This window comes from Danaus plexippus, chromosome 8 (genome assembly GCF_018135715.1).
Source record: "Danaus plexippus chromosome 8, MEX_DaPlex, whole genome shotgun sequence".
Classification (NCBI taxonomy): domain Eukaryota; kingdom Metazoa; phylum Arthropoda; class Insecta; order Lepidoptera; family Nymphalidae; genus Danaus; species Danaus plexippus.
Genome location: NC_083542.1, coordinates 9429376 through 9451387, shown reverse-complemented (window position 1 = coordinate 9451387; position 22012 = coordinate 9429376). Strand labels below are relative to the sequence as shown.

The following is a 22012-nucleotide window of genomic DNA, read 5'->3' as shown; positions in this document are numbered from 1 at the left end:
GGGTTCGAGTCCCACACACATTTCCCCATGTAAAAAAAATATTGGGAAATACTATTTACGTGTAAAATTATTTTTTGCTTTTTAGTTTCTGTGTTGTTTTTTGAAGTTTTTATTTTAATTAAAAATAATTTTATTTCTTGCATGTGAGTGTGATTATTATAAAATAGGTACGTAGAATATATAGTAGCTGTTTCAAGATGGGAAGACCTTGTTTACGTGTATATCGTATGAGAAAAGTCGAGCTCAGGAGTTTCAAATAGACAAAAAAATACTAAAGCGTAAAAGAGAAAGAAATTTCATCATTCAAATATTCAAAAGATTCATCCGTAAAACGTGAAGAATGACTTTCTGAAATGCGCATTTATATAATAAATTTTTTTTCGTCCAATTGTTTTGACTTTTCTTATATTTTTTGATTTCCTTAACTTTTCAGTGGATCTCATTATAATATGCTGACTTCTTGATCATATAATCACCTGGGGGATGCCATCTTTCATATAAAAATAAATCCCAAATTGGTCAAGGAATATTCCAGAAATCGGGAAACATACATAAAAAAACGATTCCGACGAAATCGGAACCTCCTCTTCTTTTGATGTGGGTTGTTAACGAGATTACAAAATCTATCTTCCGGCAATGAAGCTCTAACAGAATACAATTTAAGTAATGTCATTACTTAATGTGTATTATGTATCCTTACACATATTTAAAGAATTTTCGAAAATTCCCTCAGGATTCCATAATCAGGTCTTATTGTTGACATCCAATGGACCATTTGTAAAGTCTGACCATTTAAATAAATAAATCGAAATCGTAATGAGATCATTTTTATTTCAAATCCAGATCGGTTAGCGTTGAAGTTATGTGTTCATTTATTGCACACAAAATTAATGCTAATTGTAGACTTATATAGTTTTCTCATGAATGCCATGGACCAAATTGAAATGGGACCAAACTGAAAGTACCAGCTTTCAAATTAAAATAAAATCATTAAAAATCTCTTCGACCAATGGAAAGTTATGAGTTGATAACCAGCTCCGAGTTTATACGATTGTTTTTATTGAGTATTCTCATCATATTTCCGAAATTCATTTGTGTTGTGTAGGATGCCTATGAAATTATATTATTATGACAATACTACTAGGATGTATATTAAATAGGTTAGCATTTATTAAAATGAACATATTTTTTTAAGGATGTTTAGACTGAAATATATTGAATAATTAATTATTAAAATCGATTTGTATGTTTAAAGTTTGTATTTTGACTGTATGTTTGAATGACTCTTTGAAAAATTTTTGGTAGGTTAACGATTAATAAGCAACTTAAAATTCATAGTTTCATTAGTCGGTAAATACTGCCCATTTCTCGCGTCTGTAGAACATACCATCCTGTTCTATATTTTGATTGGTGTTCTATACACGTCAATTGGTTTTCTTCTTTAGATTCTCTTCTAGATAAACGTTTACCTTCTTACGATCACCTAATACTTATGGAAGACCTGAACACCTGCCTTATCAAAAATACCACAGATCCCAAAAATTTAAATCCTTGTTTCATCTTTTAATTTTTCAATCCTTCTCCTGTCTGCAACTCATTATCCTCCAAATGCTGGATCTTCTCTTCTCGATCTTATAATTGTTCTCGATCTTATTAAATTCTTATTCTTAAATTTACAAACTATATGACGTCCAAGCCCCCATGAGGCGTATACAAGTTAGGCATTATCCCGCACCTTGGCTAACTGCAACAATTAAATCCTTAATGGCCAAAAGGGATAAAGTTAAACGTATATTCAGAAAGGATCAGTCGCTTGATAACTATGTGGCCTACAAAAAACTACGTAACCTCTGTAATAGAATGTGTAGGGATGCACAGCGTCGCTATATCTACTCCTCTATTTGTAATCCTTCCAAAATATTAACTTAAATGAATTAAATAATTATTTCTCCAATCCTCCGGTGTCTGTGCTTTCATCTCCTAATAAGTATTCCTTAATGAAACTAGCTTCCGCCGCCGCACCTAATGGTAACTCTTCTTTATTTCCCATAATAACAGAAGAAGATGTCGAGAAATCTCTTTTATCTATTTCTTCCAAAGCTGTAGGTTTTGTTGAAATCAGTGTTGACATGCTTTTACAAATACTCAGCATTGTCTTACCTGTAATAACTCATATTTTAAATTTTTCTCTTGTATCAGGTACATTTCCTACAGCTTGGAAGTCGGCTTACATTATCCCGCTACCTAAACTGCTTACCCGACTTTGGCTTCACACTTCAAACCTATCTCTATTCTCCCTATCCTTTCTAAAGTTCTTGAACTCACTATTCATAAACAACTGTTCACCTTACTCCACATTCTTTTAAACGTCTGTAAAACTTCCTTCCTTTTAAAACAAAAATTATTCTTGTACAATCTCTTCTTCTTTCCTTAATCGATTAGGGTGATCTTTGCTACCTAGATGCCAACGACGAGCTGCTCGATAAACTAGATCGGCTTCAGATTTTATGCATCCGTTTTATTTTCGCCTTGCGTAAATACGACAACATTTTTGAATTCCGCAGTAAGTTAAAGTGGCTCCCCATTCGCTTCCGCCGGAATATGCATGTTTCAACGCTAATATAAAATATATTCAAACATTCTTCTCCCCCGTCTACACTTGAGAGTTTTAAATTTTCCTCCCCCAGAATCCTTCCTAATCGCTCTTGTGTTACACAAAATCCTCTTGATATATCCCTCCTTTAATACAATTTTTCTTTCCGTAAATCCAATCTGTCCAAGGTGAACAACTTCGTAACTCACTACCACCTTCTGGTTACAAACTGAGTGCATCTGTATTTAAACATCAACTAAGGGCATCTTCTGTCACTTTTACCTTCTGATATGCAATGTTTTTTTATTTATGCTATTTGTATATATTTATGTGTATTTTTACGTATATATTTTATCTGTATATTTATGTATATATCTAAGTATGTATTATATCTAAATATTTCTATTATTTTTTTTTTGTTTGCTTAAAACAGTATTCTGAAAATGTTCAGTTTCAAGCTAGCCTAGCCTGCGCTTCAGCACTTTGCAGCAGGTTAGGCTAAGCAAATAATCTTTTTTTTTTCCTTTCTTATGTTAATTTTTTTGTCTTATTATCATTATTTATTATACTAACATAGTTGTAAGGGTTCCTTTTTGGTAACTAACAAATGGACTGTAAATTGCCTGAAATAATAAAATTATCATTATAATTATTATATTAATATTATTAAAATATTTATCTCTTTATTTATAACTTTTTTTCCTTCTCTTTTTTTATTGTATCTACACCACGCTTTCTTATCTAGTTTCCTCTATCAAAAGGGTTTCTGGTAGAAATCTCTTTTAAGGGATAAGTTATTCTTTGTGCATCACTTTTTTTTAATAAATATATAACTATTTCTACTCTTGGTACATAAATAAAAAAATATATAATAATATCCAAAAAACTCTCAGTCCACAAGTCCTCTATCCGGGACTAATTAACAGACCACGTTCAGCTTCTGTAAGCTACATAACCAAACCTAGCGCCAACGTTCAAAATCTAGAAATAAGTGCAATTCGGTCTCCAACAAATAACACTCCCGACCTTCAAGTACTTCCGCTCTGGCAGCGAGTGCCCAACTCTAATAAGCGGAGACGAACTAGTGATTCACCCCCAAAAAATGCTGAATTGACGGTATCTAACAGATTTGCATCCTTATCCGTTGATCAAGTTGAAGACGATGGTAACCACGGGACTCCCATAACAAACAAGCTACACCCTATTGTACTATACGGGATCGATGATGTCAATGAGCTCTCAAAACTTATAGAACCAGTATGCGATTAAGCAACCGTTTCAAAAATCAGTAACCGTTTAAGTTAAGAATAGTGAATAAAAACTTACTACGCGTTCTAGTAGACTGCACGGAAACTTATAAAAAAGTAATAACAACAATAAGGGACAATGGTTTAATTCACACAAAAAGACAAGAAACCATATCGAATTGTTATTAGAAAACTGCATCACAATACACCGCACAGTGAAATAATCGAATCTATAGAGGCTACTGGAAACGAAATATGTGGAGAGATCATAAATTCCCTCTATAGCCCAGATAAATCGCCATCTTTTATTTTTTTCGTCAACTTGGAACGGAACGAAAATAACAACCTGGTCAAAGATATATAGACCATCTACCACCAACGAGTCATAATAGAAGAACCTCGCAAATCAATAACAAGTGTCCAATGCCAGCGCTGTCAGCAATATGGACACTCTAAGAACAACTGCATGAGGATGACCTATATGAATAGATGCGTAAAATGCGGGGAAGGATATAATACCCCAGAGTGATTAAAAAAGGACCGCAACACACCTCTAAATGAGCAATATGTTCGTGCGACCATCTAGTCAACTACAAAGGCTGTAAATCTTTCGGGTTCAAATTTTTCAGGGTTGGGATCTTGAACGGGATACTCATGGATACATATTACCATGTTATAAACAACATCTCCAAGTTTTAGCTGAAACCATAAACATATTGTGATGTAAGACTTTTGCGAGTATTCACTACAAAAATATTCTAAACATTATCTGATTTACTTACAGAAATGAAAGATTTTAAACCACTTATCCAAATCATTTAAGAGTGTCATGAAATGTACTCTGATAAAATTAATTATAACACAAGGTTGTGCCAGTAGAATTTAATTTTACAGATAACATATTCTAGATATGAAAGAGTTTGGAAATAGAGATAAAAAAATATAACATTTTCATGATCCAATATACAAAGAAAAATTAAAATAACTTAAATAGTAATATTGAATATTTGGTGAGTTAATATTGATTGACGAATTGATCGTGCCATCTACCCAAACTAAGGCGTCCCGGGGCAATGTGTTATGTTCTACACCTTTTTATATTTACAAAAACACAAAAATGTGACATAACAAAATATAGGAATAATTGTCTATTGAGGTTTATGGGAAAATCTGGGAATATGTTAGTAATTTTGTTAAATTATCTCTTTGAAATGATAAAATTTGTCTTATATAACGCTAATTTGTTTATAGCTGTCGTTCTTAACTAAAGATTTTTTTTTTTATTAATGTTAATGAACTGAAATATTAAAAGATCAACACGCACATACAATCCCTCACACAAAACATGACTATTTATTTACTTCATTAATTATACTCTGGTTATACGTTAACGTAAAACCAAATTAAATTTCATAGGTGGTAGAGTCTAGCTGTGGTCAAGTTACTATAGCTAGAAAATGGACGTGCTGGACCGGGGACGTATCACTCTCTCACAGAAGACCGGCGTGAAGTGGTCTTAAATGACTTCGTTTCGTCCGATGATTGAGAGAGCCAGTTGCCCTTTTTCTGTTCCCACCCTTTCCTGTCATTTCCTTATTCCCAACCCTCCCTTTTCCTAGACAACCAAGGTTGGCAACGCATCCGCAACAAAGATGTTGCGGATGTCCATCGGCGACGATGACTACAACCCACCAAGTAGGCCACCTTTCACGTTAAAAAAAAACGGATTTAACAAAACATAGTTTATGTATAAACAGTATTACCTTTCATAAAGAAAAGACTTCGTCCAAAGGCTCAGTTCCTTCCGAGAAGAAAGTCTTATGGCCAGTGACATTGTGACTTCACTGTGATCTCAGAATAACTAATAATTATTATCTTAGTCGTGCCTTCGATGTAGCTCACATATCTGTTAAAAAAAAGAATATTAGCAACAATTTCTCGTACTATGAAGATATCTTAGACTTACCTTTCCTTTGAGAAGTCTTTGTATACAGCTTCAAGGTCTTCCAAAACATGGACTTTTAGAAACGAGCTTCTTAAATTATTGCCAAAAAAAGGAACACCGGGTAAATATTTTATGCCGCAATCATCGATATATTTATGAATGCTTTTGTGTATATAAATAAAATATGTGTGTGTATAGTCAGTAGAAACATAATAATTTCGGTGATCATTTTGGTTTGAACTTGTACAACCTATTATCTCATTAACGAGCCGTTACGTAATAATTACCTTGAATTATTTATTTCAATGGCATTAATGTTTAATATTGAAAGGTAGGAGGTTATAAGCGATCAAAGAGGTATCTCCTAAAAAAAAAACAATTAGTACCATCCATTAATTCTCATATTTTTTTGGCTTTCATAATTTTTTTTTTTTTTTTTGTCATATTAAGGTTTCTTCTTTTTTTAGTTAAATTGCATGATACAACATTAGTTTATGAATGTCGTCAATAGTCTGTTTGTTCCGTCAAGGATGTTTATATGCCCGGATGTAGTTTTTAAACCATGAAATCAAGGTACAATAGAATGGTACAACAACGGGAACAATGTGTCACTGTGAAGACTTATTAACTGTAATTTGAGGTTAATAGATTAATTTGTTAAGGTCACAGAATTCGTAACAATTTTTAAGAATTCGGCTTTGCCTCAAAACTTTTTATATTATTTTATTTTTTCAAGTAACATCTCTCATAAAGTTTTAATTCCAATTATACAATTTGAAAATAATTATCGCAAAGTCAGGCAAGCAGTGACGTTAAAAATAATTATATAATAAAAATAATCGATTATAATTGAAAACTCTCAATAGTTATAGGTGAGTTGTGCCCACTTTTGCGAGGTGGAATTTTATGCAAAAATTCCATAATCAAAGAGGTCATGTCGGTTTTACAGGACGTGAGCAACTTTTTAAATCGGATTTCTGGTTTCCTAAGATGATTCGTTTTTTTTTAAATATGGCAATCATTGCTTGGAGTGTTCCAATTCAAAAGGAGATTAGGGCAGTGGAGAACCCATGTTATATCCCATTGCTAAACCATCTACTCCAATACTTCATATTGATCAACTAGGACCTTTTAGCAATACTAAAAAGTGCGCTAGTTTGATACGGTTTAGATAAGACCAATTTAGTTTTGAGGGTTGTATGATTAGGCAAATTTTTAATTAAAATTTTCATGATAAAAACGTCTGTTTCGAAAGTTAAATCTCCTACTGTCGACATACATTGTATACTGATCATTCCCTTGCAATTATTTTCCATGGTGCCGACTCCTGATATTATTCCCTTACATTTCTGGCGAGGAAGTGACAGAATTTGGGCTGCATTTTTGGTGATGAGCGATGTTTGCGATACTTGATCTAACAAGGCGCGCATTATTTGATATGACCCGTCAGCAGCTTTTATCTTGATCACGGCCGTAGGGAGGAAAACTTCAATGTGTTTGAAAGTTTTACTCGCGTGCTTGAAAAAAAACCGAGCTCTTGTAATAGTTAGGCTTTCGATAGTTAATGCTTGTATGTTTTACTGATGCTTGATTATAATTGTTATAACTTGAATTTTGACTAATGTTGTCTTGTTTACGACGAGATGACTCTAAGCTTGTAAATTTGGTTTACAAAAAATCTAAAAATTCTTTTAAATTTGGTATTGCTCTTGGCTGTCTCAGTGACTCCATATAATCTTGATATATGTCAATGTCAAACTTTTCAGATAAAATATGGACCAACAAAGGGTCCCACGATTCTCTGTCAATGTCTAAATTTCTGAACGCATTTAAGCATTCATTAATAACGTCATAAATGCTCTTTATGCCACTGGCTGACTGTTGTTCTATATTTGGAATATTTAAAAGTGTATTAGCATGGACAGAAAATATTAAACGTATATTGTCGTACCTGTTAGTAAGTATAGACCAACTTATAGCGTAATTACTAGAACTTATCTGTAAATGCTGAATTAACTTTTCAGGCTCTCCCCTAAGTTTGCTTTTAAGGAATTGCAATTTTTGAGCATCAGATAGAGACGGGTTGCGATGCATGGATTCTGTAAAATGATCCTTAAACGGAATCCACTGACAATAGCTACCGATAAAAGTAGGTATGTCCATTTTTGGTGTAGTTTTCTCAATATGTGAGACCGATTACATATTCTTGTTGATAGATTTCATGAGACTTTTATACTGTGATTCGTATTTAGAAAACTCTTGTTCGTTATCTTTATTCAAGGCACTTCATTCTATATCTAACTCCCAATGCACTTTATCTATAGCAGACCATCGACATTGTATAGCACGCAAAAAATCTTAAAATTCCCATTTATCAGAGACAAATTCTAAATTCATGTTTGATACAGTTCTCATGTTAGCTTTAAAATTGCTTAACTGTTTTTTCAATATATCCTCGGTCTCCTTATTAGCTGCTGTTTCTCTCTGCTCGGGATTCGGCACTAAAAATGTGGGGATTCGAGCACTGGTGTTTGAGCTCTATCCGCTTTCTCCATGCTCCTTGATGGTAAACATTTCTTGATGGCATCCCCAATCTTTTGATACTGAGATTGGACATGCTCATATTTTTCACTTGAGAAATAATGAAGTTTTATATCACCAATGTTTATTAATGTAAGATGATTATGATAAAATTCAGACCAATAGTTATCTAAAGTGTCTAAACGTCATCGAATGTACTCCGGAGGTTTTCGTACAGCCCCGTCCTTTTTAATGTTAATATAAACCGTTTCAATTGCAGCTGCAAGTTTATCCTGTCCGGAAAGAAGCTCTTCTACTCGCGACATGATAAAAGTAGTTAGAAGGAAAAATCTTACTTGATAGGCCTTTCAATTTGATATGAAGGAGTGCGTCTTACTGCTACTTCACCCAACTGCAGTTCCAGTCTCAATACAAATATTTTGCTGATGCGCGTCTCGATAACTCTAAAACTTGATTTGAGCGTCTGTTGAATACTCTGTGCTTGATACCCCTTTCTACTTGATACGAAAGAATACTCCTAACGTGATGACGCTGTCCACGTGGATAAAGTCGGAACCGGAACACGAACACGTGTACTAAGTTGGCTCCAGACCCTACTTTACCTCAGCTCGAAGGACTTTATAAAATGATATAAATTGATAATGTTTTTAGATTGATTAATTTGATATAATATTATAATATATATGATTGAATGATTGATGAGAACGCCCGGTATGCTTGAAGACCGGATGCGAACTGAATTAAATTATAAGTTTTTCTAATATTGCAAGGAAACAAAAATGATGATGCGTGCATTTACATAATCTCGTAATTATGTCGAACGTAGCTCGTACAATACTTATTACGTTGAAAGTATCACTCACCTATAATATTAATTTGTGACAACTTGTCAACAAATATCACCATTAACACTTTCATGATGTCACATTTCTTACATTAGTACATATAATACAATATATTATGTAGGTTTGTAGACATATAATTATATATGGCTTTTTATTTTCTCATTTATTGTCTTTGCATTGGAATAACTCTTGATGCAGTATATACTGACTGATCCGGTATAAAGATGAAAGCTTAAATATTTGGTTAAACCGTAGATTTTACGGGAAAGGACTTCCGATGTAAACCATTAACCTCGACAGACATAAGCATTATTGATTGTTTGTCCGAACTAAAGTTTCTATTTATTTTTCTTGAATGTGATAAATTGTTATTTAAATAGCTTTTTATAATAAAATTATATATTATATAGATTGTTTTTTCCATTATTTCGTACGAAATTGATTCTGTTCCTTGAGGATTATATGGCAATAATGTTAATCCGGTACACAGATCACAAGCTGTGAACCAGGAATAAATATTTATCCAGGATATAGTTATCAAATTTCAAGATGGCGCTCATAAATCAAGTCGGCTTTGTGTGTAATGATACGTAAAATAATGTTGGCAAAAAAAATTTGGTGAGAAAGGTTGTTTCGATTTTTTTTATGTAGAGTGCTATATGTGTTCAATTAACATATATTAAAACGATATTAATATGCATTGCAAATACACTAAAGAGATATTACAATACCTAGTTGCCTCTTTATAATACCGTTTTGCCTCTGAGCAATATATATTGAATTTAGGGATTCTAAAGATAGCAGTACAAATATGTACTCAGCATCCGTCTTACTGGGAGTTACGTAGCTTCAAGTATCTTTAGTAAGAGTTTTCAGCGTTTTCTTTAAAACGGACAGTTTCAACGCTTCTTAGTTGAAAATCATGATTTATTTTTCTGTCAATTTATAGCTCAGAATCATTCCGTTTTTTGTGGAATATTAAAATTCTTATTTTCTCATAAAACAGAATATAATTATATTAATACAGTCTATAAGATATATAAATTAATTTACAATAGTAATATTTCAATGACTGCTGAAACCTCTGCTATGGAAATCATTTATTCTCAACGATGGATGTCTGATATGATTTAACAAGTCAATGGTTCTGTTATTCACATAAAGAAAAATTATACTCATATAATAAGTACAAATAAATTACGTTTTTAAATTAATTTAATTTATTTCATTCTATCCATCAAAACACAAATTTTTATGCTTACATAAGTATATTATTGTCGATAAAAGAAAATAACATAGTAGAACCCTTATACAAGAAGTGAAGCTTATGCTAAAATCAAGTTTTTCTTGGATGTCGCTATTAACTCTAAAAACAGCAACTGGGATTAAAGACGCAACAAAGAAGCGACAATGAGGATTTATAGCCCGTGGTCTCGTCGCCGGCTCTGAATTACCACTGAAATAACACGCGAATTGTGCTACCTCCTTACAGACAATAAATTTTATAAAAAAAATGAATGGAATAAAGGCAAGACGAAACATATTTCAAAATTATATATATCGGTTGAAACAAGTTGCGAATGATTCTATTAGACAAAAATATTTATTCATTGTTCTTATTTGACACAATAGTTTTCTTTTAAGGAATCGAATAAACAATAAAACTATTGATTAAAGAATTATAAAGTCATAATTTTTGTGAGAATTGAACGAATAAAACATATGAGATCCTATGGCGGCAGTGAACGTCATTAACTAGTTTTATATGCGTTTTATTATTATTATTTATTTAATTTTAATAATATTATAAGGTGAATTAAGTGAATTATATATACTAAAATTAATTAACACAATACAAAAAAAAACTTCACTTAAAACTGTAAGAATAATCGTATGATTATATTATGACTAGCATAATAATTTTAAATAAAATGAATATTTTTCGGATTTAATACGCGAATTTTATTATTTTACAAAACTATATAATCGCGACGTTTCGGTTACTTTTCAGTCACCGTGATCACGGGCAGACACGATGTGAATGTCCGTCAGTTGGTCCTGTTATTTATTATCTACCGCCATCGGTTTCTTAATTCTCTGCCGTACCGCTCTGGATGCCGGCAGAATGCACTTACGTTGTCGCGAGGTCCTGCGGTGTGGTCACGGACATGGGATTTTATATTTTTAAGGAAGGGGTCCCAGTTGTTGGATAGATTCCAGCCATCTTCTCTATTGAAATTGGGATGTTTTTTTTAATTTCAATGGCCTCGCGGATTAATCTCAGTATGTACCTGTCTTCACGAGCGAGTATTTGTGGTTTATCAAACCGAATGTGTAGGCCTGGTTTGTCCATTGTGTGTTCACACACTGCTCACTTCGACGCACACCTAGTATTGATGTCTGACATGTGTTCTTTCACCCTTGTACCGACGCTCCTCTTTGTTTGTTCAATGTATGATAAGCCATAGTCAAAATCGAGTTTGCATACACCCGCTTGTTGCAAAGTTATGGTACTCTTAACAAAAATATTAATTTTATTTTAATGAACACTCTGTCACATGTCTTAGATCCCATTAAGTATAATTTAAGTTCCATACATAATTCAATGTGATTACTTTTATCATGAGTACACTAATGCCCGTTTCATCCTTGCATCCTTGTGACTTAAAATTCTCAGTTCCATGAAATGTCAAGGGAATACAGTATAATGTATTTGAATCTGTTAGGATAGTACGGTGATTTACTTTGTTTTTTAAGTTTTATTGAAGCCGAACTGAACATTTGTTCTAGACTGCGTTATGAATGGGTTAATTTAAAACTTTATTGGCAAATCTATCAACTTAAGTACTATTCAAAATGTGTTAGTTTTTTGATTAAACTTTTGTTACCGTCCATATTATTAAATAAATGTGGCATTGCTTGTTAACACAGCGTTGAATCAATTCATCATCGAGTAACATGACGGAATTATTGTAATGTAAAATATAATTATTTGTTTATAGATTTGTATTATTAAATTTTATTATAAAAACATGAAAAAACTAAATTAACTTTCAACATCAAATAGATATTAGTTTTGGACTTTGCCAACATTACCAATTATCATGTGTGGGCACAAATCGGACAATCGAGCCATCTCTTAGTTGTTAATTAAAAGCGGGTGGCTTCAGTACCACAGGGTCCATAGGTTTCGAGCATTCGACGATCTTTAAGTTAAACACAAGGTCAAAGATCAGAGTTTGAAGATCGAGTTGCGCGAATCTGATCCCTGAAAAAGAAAATGTGTTTCTGCTAATATAAACATTGCAAGTGAATTTTAACTTAGGGGTTCTTGTGAATACATTTAAGCATGTTGTGAACTACATCTTCAGGTTTAGTTGAAACCATAAACATAGGCTAGGAAATAGAAACAAGGATACAAATAACATCACTAATATGTATAAAACAAAAATGTTTTCACATGAAAGTTTATTAGGTTTTATTTTGAATTTTCACAAGTATACTTATGTCATTTCTATTAAATTTATACTTATATTATACTTATAGCTTACTTGAACAGGCTTCGACCCTTCTCTGGGTGGAAGAAGTTCATAAGGAAGAGTGTAGGTTCTATCCTAAATAAAAAACGGTCGACCGTTTTCTGGAGGTCTCTAAAAATAGATAAAGAATAACATTATGCTCCTAATTTATATATTTAATAAAGTTTACCTTGGTGTGGTCGGAAAAAGTTGTTTTCTTTAAATAATTAAGTAATTTATGTCAATAGTTACTCCAAAATAAATAAAAATCATTTTCATAATAATTTATACTTAAAAAAAAGTTACAATAAACTTGTCAGATCAATGTACTGTCAGAGTCTCGTATTGTAAAAAGAATTTTATTTGATTGAAAAAAACAAATTTCAAATGGAAAAACTATATTTTAATGGCTGATAAAATAAATATTTCAAAAGATTAGATTGAAAATTCTATAAAAATATTCAAAACATAAGACTCCCGATAAGAAATGAAATGATGTAAGCCACAGATAGCATCAAAATAATTTAGCAGTGTCATGCAACGCACTTTGATGACATCAATTATAATACAAAGTTGTTGCCAGCAGAATTAAGTTTCACAGATAACGTTATTGAGATATGGAAAAGTTTGACAAAAGAAATAATAACATTTAGGAAGCACGAACATACAAAGAAAAATAATCATCATCTGAACTATTAACTTGAAAAATACGTCTATCGTTAAGAATAAATGACTTGATACAATAGGTCTTTCAGCAGTCATTGAAATTTTACGATTGTCAATAAATATGTGTATCACCCTACATCCACCCTACATCCTACATCCTACATCCTACATCCTACATCCTACACCCTACACCCTACATCCTACATCCTACATCCTACACCCTACATCCTACATCCTAAATCCTACATCCTACACCCTACATCCTACATCCTACACCCTACATCCTACACCCTACACCCTACACCCTACATCCTACACCCTACACCCTACATCCTACATCCTACATCCTACATCCTACATCCTACATCCTACATCCTACATCCTACACCCTACACCCTACATCCTACATCCTACATCCTACACCCTACATCCTACATCCTACATCCTACATCCTATATACTGTATTATTAAAATTATATTCTGTTTTACTAGATGATAAAAGTAATCAGAAAAGAGGAGTTTGAATTCTCGACAAAAAACAGAAAGTTTCTTAGCTATAAATTGACAGAAAAATAAATCATGATTTTCAAATACGGACCTTTGAAACTGTCAGTTATAAAGTAAACGCTGAAAATTCTTACTAAAGATACTTGAAGCTACGTAACTCCCAGTCAAACGAATGCTGAGTACATATTTGTAATGCTATCTTTAGAATTCCAAATTCAATATATATTACCCAGAGGCAAAACGTTATTATAAATAGGCAAATAGGTATTGTAATATGTCTTTAATGTATTTGCAATAATTATTAGTATCGTTTTAATATATTATAATTATACTTTTTGTCTCGACTGTACAAGATAGCAGGTTTCGAAATATTCATCTGCCTGAGTATTAGTGAAGTCAAGCCGAAATTTAATAATAATAATACAGAATGATTTCAATACAAAAGTGTCTACCCTCAAGACATATACGGAACGCTTTATATGTAAAGTCTGACAACGTACCGGTTAATGAAAATAATCAATGTAAATTAATCAACAGTGGAACTCTCCAAAAACTTCGAAATAAAATGAGAGAACTAGAGAATATTTAAATTACGCTAAGTGTTCACGTTTAAGTGATCCTTCTTTTTTAAGGATAAAATCATCAAATGACCCCTCTTGGCCTTGGTGGGGCAAAATAATGTTTGACTCCTACTGACTAAAAACCCCACGTACCTTCTCCTGCTCGGAGCCAGGCCGCGATACATCATTGCGCTTGCACCCGCAACCCAGCTTGGCAACTGCTCTAGGGCCCCATATGTGGTGGTCTGATGGCTCTTTGAGGAGCGCGGTACGATATGTGCCGTACGCTTAGGTCTGGTTCTGATTGGGCGACAAGCTACCCTTGCTCGCCGTCCGCAGACCCGCGCTTACAGTGGCTGTAGATCGCGATTCCCAACGCCTGAAATGTCCCTTGCGGCGGCTACGGCGTGAGGAGGACCGGTCTCTCACGCGTTCCGCATCCCCCTTAGCTAGCATGACTGCTTCGCAGAAGGAGGAGTTGGATTCCTAGTGCCTCACGCTCCGCACCATGGACTGAACTAAGGCCGAGCGCGAGAGGTCGCCGCCGCCGATGGCTGCGATGAGAACACGGCGGTGCTCAGACCAAGCTGGGCACTCCGCTACCGTAACGTTAAAGTCATCCTTACGACTTCGAGTTTACCCCAATACATATTACATAATATAGGTTCATAAAAATATATTATTATACGAAAGAATAAGACGGAGGAAAAGTTTAAAACTAATAAATAATTACAAAAAAGAAGTGAGAAATTTAACATTTAATAACATCACAATAAAAATAATTCTAGTTAATATGAAGATGCCGTTATTAATTATATTTTTATTTCACCAACAATGAATGGCTCATAACATGATAACAGAACATGACACAATACACCATAAAAAATACATATTTCCCTTTTTATATTACTATTAAATTAAATTCAAGTAATTTTTTATTTGTATTAGTGACCTCTGTTATAAAGAACTTTAAAAAATAAACACTATTTGCTTAACATGCACTAAAAAAACTTACTACACAAATCACAAGCCGAACTAAGGGCCAGGAACTTGCGTACATCAGATTTACTTATTGGAATTAATTCTAGATCAAATATCGATGCTTGTGGCCATTAAGAGTGTTTTATCAGTCATATTATATAGAATTATCGACTTCTATACATACATAAAAAAATCATTATAGAAAAATACCACTGGCTTTATGAGCGCTATCTTGTTGATGTATTTTATCTTGTTCTTATCTTGTTATCTCGTACTATTTAAAAATTACATACGGACCTATAAAAGTCCTTGAAGGAACGAATAAACTAGTATTGACGATCTAAATAAACTTATTTTAAATCATATAAGGTCGCTGTTATCACGTAACGTCCCGCGCATAAGATATAGTACGTTGTAGCAATTCAAAACAAAATGATCACCGAAATTGTTGTGCTTCTTCTGACTTCTCTCATAGTATATTTTATTTATATACACAAAAGCATTCATAAGTATTTCGATGATCGCGGCATAAAATATTTACCCGGTGTTCCTTTTTTTGGCAATAATTTAAGAAGCTCGTTTCTAAAAGTCCATGTTCTGGAAGACCTTGAAGCTGTATACAAAGCCTTCCCAGAGGAAAGGTGAGTCTAAAATATATTGTCAGTGCAAGAAACTGTTGCTAAAATTTTTTTTATAAACAGATATGTGGGCTACATCGAAGGCACGACTAAGATAATAATTATTAGAGATCCTGAGATCATGAGAAATATCACAGTAAAGGATTTTCAACATTTCACTGATCATAAAACTTTCGTCTCGGAAGATTCTGAGCCTCTCTTTGGACGAAGCCTTTTCTTTATGAAAGGTAACACTGTTTATACATAAACTATGTTTGTTAAATCCGTTCCTTACAAAACCCTACTAATATTGTAACTTCAACCTGATATAATTTACATGAATTTAAATAGTAACTCGATTATTTTGACCATAATTATATGTCATGAACAATTAGAAAAAAAATTAATAAAATAACTCTTAGCATAAGCATTTGATGTTTATAATCGTTCAAAGACGAACAAATTGTAAATATTATACATGTTACAATGAGGATGTATATTATCTGAGGTGAGAGATCTTCTTGCAGAAAGGAGATAAAGCGTCCAATAACTACAAGCCTGCGAGAATGTCTGTTTAAAATCTAAATATATTTATGAAAACCGTTTCATTAGATCACATACAAGGAAATATTCAAACTTCTGCTATTCTCGCCTTTTCACAACATTTCACTTGTATTGTATTTCACATATGTTATCGTAATTTGCAAACACTTGAAATAAAAGAAATATTACTAATAAGAGTTTTTTATATATTTAGGTGAGAGATGGCACAGCATGCGAGCAACCCTTAGCCCAGCGTTCACCAGCTCCAAGATGAAGCTAATGATGCCGTTCATGAGCGAAATCAGTTCCAACATTGTAGAATATCTTAAAGGTATCTGTCTATATGTATCATTATGATCCGCCGCTTTGGAGCCACTACAAAAATATTGTTTTATTTTTAATCATTTACTAATATAAATATAGAGACATTTCTTCTTATATTCGACTTAACTGTAACTTCGATTGAAATTACAATGACCTCTTCATGAAGGAATTAACTTTAAGGATTGCTTTATGTTTATCGTAGACCTTGTGACGGTTAATGTCGTTTGATTAAATTCCAATGCTAAGAAGGAAAGCAATTTAAACAGCAATTACAAGTTACTACAAGCAAAGAATACACTTTCAAATTAATCAAATTCCCATCCGACATTACAAATGTTTATGCTAGTCAGTACGGATTATGTTAACATAACGTTTGCTAACTTTTAATGACGTCTCAATCTAATTAAACTTCGGATGTGAATGTTGTCAAACTCCTCGCGTTTCGTTGCGAATAGGTTTATTCGAAATTATTGTAATCGGAAAATGAAAGTCAGAGCTCGTATCGAGTACAATAATTAAAGTTATAACTGCCGAATGTCTGTATTAGAAGTGTGTTTCTTCTCTAACGCAGGTCACGTAAATGAAGACGTTGATGTTCAAGACCTGATGCGACGATACACGAATGACGTCATTGCGTCGGCTGCCTTCGGTCTTCCGGTGAATTCAGTTAAGGATCGAGACAATGAATTTTTCACCATCGGCAGAAATCTTTTTTCTTTTACTTTCTTCCAAAAAATTTATTCAATATTTGTAGCCTTGTTTCCTAACTTTATGAAGGTACATATAGAAAATTTGAAAATTTTGTGTCAAAAGTTAAAATTGTTAATTGACTTAACACAAAACGTTTATGTTTTAGAAACTGGGTATCACGGTATATCCAACTAAAGTTATAAACTTCTTTAAAGGAATAGTTGTAAACACGATGCAACATAGAGAAAAAAACAATATTCACAGACCTGACATGATACAATTACTGATGGAAGCTTCTAAAGGTAATTAAAACATTATTTTATATTTATCAGCTAGATAACAATCATATTTTTCGTCGGTAAGAAAAAATCAATTTAATTTGTCATATAAGTTAATCTTTTACTCATAATATATTATATATTTAGGTACATTGAAAGATGAGAGTGATACAAACGGTAATAAATCACAAAATAACGAAACATCCGAACAAAAATCTATAAAAGGTGAGTTCACTAAAATATAATGATGCATTTAAATAAAACAAAAACATTATTTTTGATTTCTGTCAGTATCTAATGCTACTTGCCAACAGTTGCCTAATTTTTTTGTGAAATGTTCCAAATGTGCATAGACCTCACTTACTCTTAGGGTGGTAGTGTATTACAGACTTGACTTTAAATATTTTGCCTAATTTGATAGCAATTGCTAGGAAAAGTTGTTTAAGAAATTCTTTCATATTTTAATAATCCTCGCAAAATTTATCGTTTATCATATTTCAATCTATACCAAGCCGACTGAGGCATAAAAATATTCATTAAAAATTATAAGAAAACTGAAAAAAAAATAAACTTAAGGTTAAATTGAGGAAATAATCATTATATTTCAGAATGGTCTGTGGAAGAGCTTTCCAGCCAAGTTTTCATATTCTTTGCCGCTGGATATGAAAGCTCGGCATCAACTTTGGTCATGTGCGTTCATGAATTAGCCCTGAACCCCGATGTCCAAGAGAAGTTGTATCAAGAGATCAAAGAGTACAAAGAGAAACACGGAGAAATTACCTTCGAGCATATACACAATCTAAAATATCTAGATTGGGTTTTAAGTGGTGAGAATAGTCTTCACGATTTATTATCATCATTTGTTTCTTGCATGTCTGCATTGTATTTGATTGAAATTGATCATTGACATATTTTCTGATAAGGTTTTCTTTATCAATTTAAAATAACAATTAATAGAATTTCTGCTTCGTCATGGTGGACATTGAATCTTATAAATACTATTCGATTGTAAATTTAATTTGGTTTTACGATAACGATAAGTAGAATATAATAAACGAAGTAAATAATAATAGATGTTTTGGGTGAGGGATCCTTTGCGCGTGTATGAACTTCTCATAGTGCAGTTCGTTAACATTAATTAAAAAATAATAATTTGACAAATAATAACATTCGAAAGAGGTAGTTTAAACAATTACTAACATAATCCCAGCATTTCCCATAAACCTCAATACCCATTTATCCCGATATTTTACTATCGCACATTTTTGTGTTTTTTGTAAATACAAAAAAGTGTAGGACCTGGCACATTGCCCTGGGGACGCCTTAGTTTGGATAGATGGCATGGTTAATTCGTCAACCAATATTATCTTACCAAATATTCATGATTACTATTTTAGTTAATTTAATTTTTCTTTGCATATTTGATCTTCCAAAATGTTTAATTTTTTATCTTTATTGCCAAACTCTTAAATGTCTAGTACATGTTATCTGTAAAATTAAATTCTGTTGGCACAACTTTGTGTAACAAATAATTTTATCAGAGTATTTCGTGCCACTATTAAATGATTTCGATGCTATATGTGTCTCAAAACGTCTCATTTCTTAATCTAAATCAGATAATGTGTAAAATCTTTTTGTAGACGTTTAAATCTTATCTCTAGACATTTTTTTATCATCAGAGATTAAAATATATTTTTTGCCAGTCATGACAGTTACAATTTCTTCTTTTACGACAAATAATATTTTGATTACAATACGAGACTAACAAATGACACTACATTGCATTCATTGTTAGCTTCTTTTTACAAAGTGGAAACTATTATCAATTTGGTATTTATTTATTTTTTTGTAGCTATAGACATAAATCACTTAAGTTTCATTAAATAGATAAATTAGAGACATAATGCTATTCTTTTATTTTTAGAGACTTCCAGAAAATGGTCAACCGTTTTGGTTTTGGATAGAACCTGCACTCTTCCTTATGAACTTCCTCCACCCAGAGAAGGTTTAAAGCCTGTGCAAGTAAGTTAAATAGAAATTTCAAAAGTCTACTAATAAAAATGCAAAAGTAAATCCAATAAACTTTTTAGTAGGCAAACATTTTTGTTTAAAACTTATTAGTGATATTATTTGTATGATGGTTTGTATATTTACTTCCTACCCTATGTTTATGGTTGCAGCTGAAACATGGAGATCTTGTTTACAACATGGTAAAATCCATCCACATGGACCCCATCTACCATCCCAACCCTGAAAAGTTTGATCCCGAAAGATTTTCCGATGAGAACAAGCATAAAATCAAACCATTTACATATATGCCTTTTGGCATGGGTCCGCGGAACTGCATTGGTATGGCGTTTCACAAATTAATTTTTAATTCAAATTCAACATTTATGTGTTAATGTTACCAGAAATACTTTTTCTTTTTCAGGGATAAGATTCGCGCAACTCGAACTTAAAATTCTCATCTTTGACATTGTGTCAAACTACAAGATCGTCAAATGCACGAAAACTATGGACCCTGTGGTATTGAAACCACACGCTTTTAATTTACAACCAAGAGATGGCTCGATTGTCCAATTTGTGCCTAGACATGCTCATTAATAATGTTGGGCAAGTCCATAACTAATACCCATTTTTTCTTTAAAGTTAATTATCGTCTATTTTATTTATATTTTCTTGTTTTTATAAGAAAATTTAATAATACAAGTCTATGAATAAATAATTATATTTTATATTACAATAATTCCTTCCTGTTACTCGATGCTCAGTTGATTCAACGCTGTTTCAACAAGCAATGCAACATATATTTAATAGTAAGTTTAATTAAAAAACTTACACATTTTTAAAAGAATTTAAGTCAACAGATTCGCAAATAAAGATTTAAATTAACATAGAACAAATGTTCAGTTTAGCTCTAATAAAACATGAAAAATAAAGTAAATCACCACAATGTCCTATCACATTCAAAATTTGGAACAAAAATAGATTAAGACGTGAATTTCAAATACATTACTTTACTCCCATGACATTTAATGGAACTGAGAACTTTAAGTCACAGAAACATTTGCTAGAATGAAATAACATTCATCATATCGTGTTAAAAATAAACACTGAATTATATTTGGTATTTATTATCAGACACTTATTATTACAGTCTTAAGTGCAGCTTTTTTGTATTGTGCTACTGATTTTTAGTATATAGAATTGACTTAATTCACCTTGTAATATTATTAAAATTAGCCTAATATTAAAGATAAAACGCATATAAAGCTATTTAATGAAGTGCACTGCCGCCATAGGATCTCATATCTTTTATTCGTTCAATTGTGTACATTTGGCAGGCTTACACGTTTTAGACCAACCACATTGTAAGTGGCCGCAGAAGCCCGTTAGGGGTTCCATTATTTTCAATGTGACGGATGCTTCTCACAGAAAATATAACTTCATAATACTTTAATTAATAGTTTTATTGTTCATTCGATTCCTTTAAAGAAATCAATTGTGTCAAATAAGAACAATGAATCAATATTTTCGTCTAATAGAATCTCTTGCAACTTGTTTCCACAGCTAATATTAATTATGAAATATGTTTCGTTTTGCCTTGATTTTGTTTTTTTTATATAAAATTTATTATCTTTAAGTTACTTCAGTGGTAATTTAGTGCCGGCGACGAAACCACGAGCCATAGATTCTCATTGCTGCTGCTTTGTTGCGTTTTTAATCTTCGTAATATGTATGTTAGACTTAATACCAATTCGTCTTCGTTTTTAAAAGAGTGACGTCAGCGTAACTGACGACACCAATATCTTTCTTTTTGATTATCCACAGCCTCTTAGGATCTTGAAGGTAACCTCGTAGTCGGGTTGACGGATCCTTTCGTTGAAGAGGTCCGATCCCTGCAACTATTTAATTTGTACTCTCATCGTTATGTATACCAACCAACACTCATTGTTGTGACTGCAAGTGATTGCTGGGCAGGTGCTTATGCAAGTGAGACTTGATAGTTTTAACCTTTAATTATTGATTATTCAAATAATACGAATTGCACCAATACGGCCATTCTGACGGGTGGTGCGCGCTCTGCACCGTATTGCTTTCTTAAGACTAAATATTTATTATTTATCTCTTTTTATCTTTGTTTCAATATTGCGCTT

The 22012-nt window shown here is 32.5% G+C and overlaps 1 protein-coding gene and 1 long non-coding RNA gene across 2 annotated transcripts; one reads left to right on the top strand and one right to left on the bottom strand.

The window, feature by feature from the left end:
• Positions 1–12191: 12191 nt before the first annotated feature.
• Positions 12192–15458, bottom strand: LOC133318877 (uncharacterized). The gene is made up of 3 exons (XR_009752609.1): positions 14576–15458; positions 12723–12821; positions 12192–12439 (listed from the first exon to the last, which is right to left on the bottom strand). It is a non-coding gene; the product is annotated as an uncharacterized LOC133318877 (long non-coding RNA).
• Positions 15459–15724: 266 nt separating this feature from the next.
• Positions 15725–20585, top strand: LOC133318876 (cytochrome P450 9e2-like). The gene is made up of 10 exons (XM_061521297.1): positions 15725–16044; positions 16105–16268; positions 16778–16894; positions 17459–17664; positions 17744–17879; positions 18003–18080; positions 18464–18682; positions 19780–19877; positions 20036–20204; positions 20287–20585. The coding sequence occupies exons 1-10, from the start codon at positions 15836–15838 to the stop codon at positions 20457–20459; spliced, it is 1569 nt and encodes a 522-aa protein (XP_061377281.1). The 5' UTR covers positions 15725–15835; the 3' UTR covers positions 20460–20585.
• Positions 20586–22012: the final 1427 nt, after the last annotated feature.

Bases quoted from the DNA above. Each gene is read 5' to 3' on its own strand.
- LOC133318876 (XM_061521297.1), top strand. From the start codon at position 15,836: ATGATCACCGAAATTGTTGTGCTTCTTCTGACTTCTCTCATAGTATAT. The intron at 16,045-16,104 runs GTGAGTCTAAAA...TTTTATAAACAG, and splicing joins AAAGCCTTCCCAGAGGAAAG to ATATGTGGGCTACATCGAAG. The intron at 19,878-20,035 runs GTAAGTTAAATA...TTATGGTTGCAG, and splicing joins AAGGTTTAAAGCCTGTGCAA to CTGAAACATGGAGATCTTGT.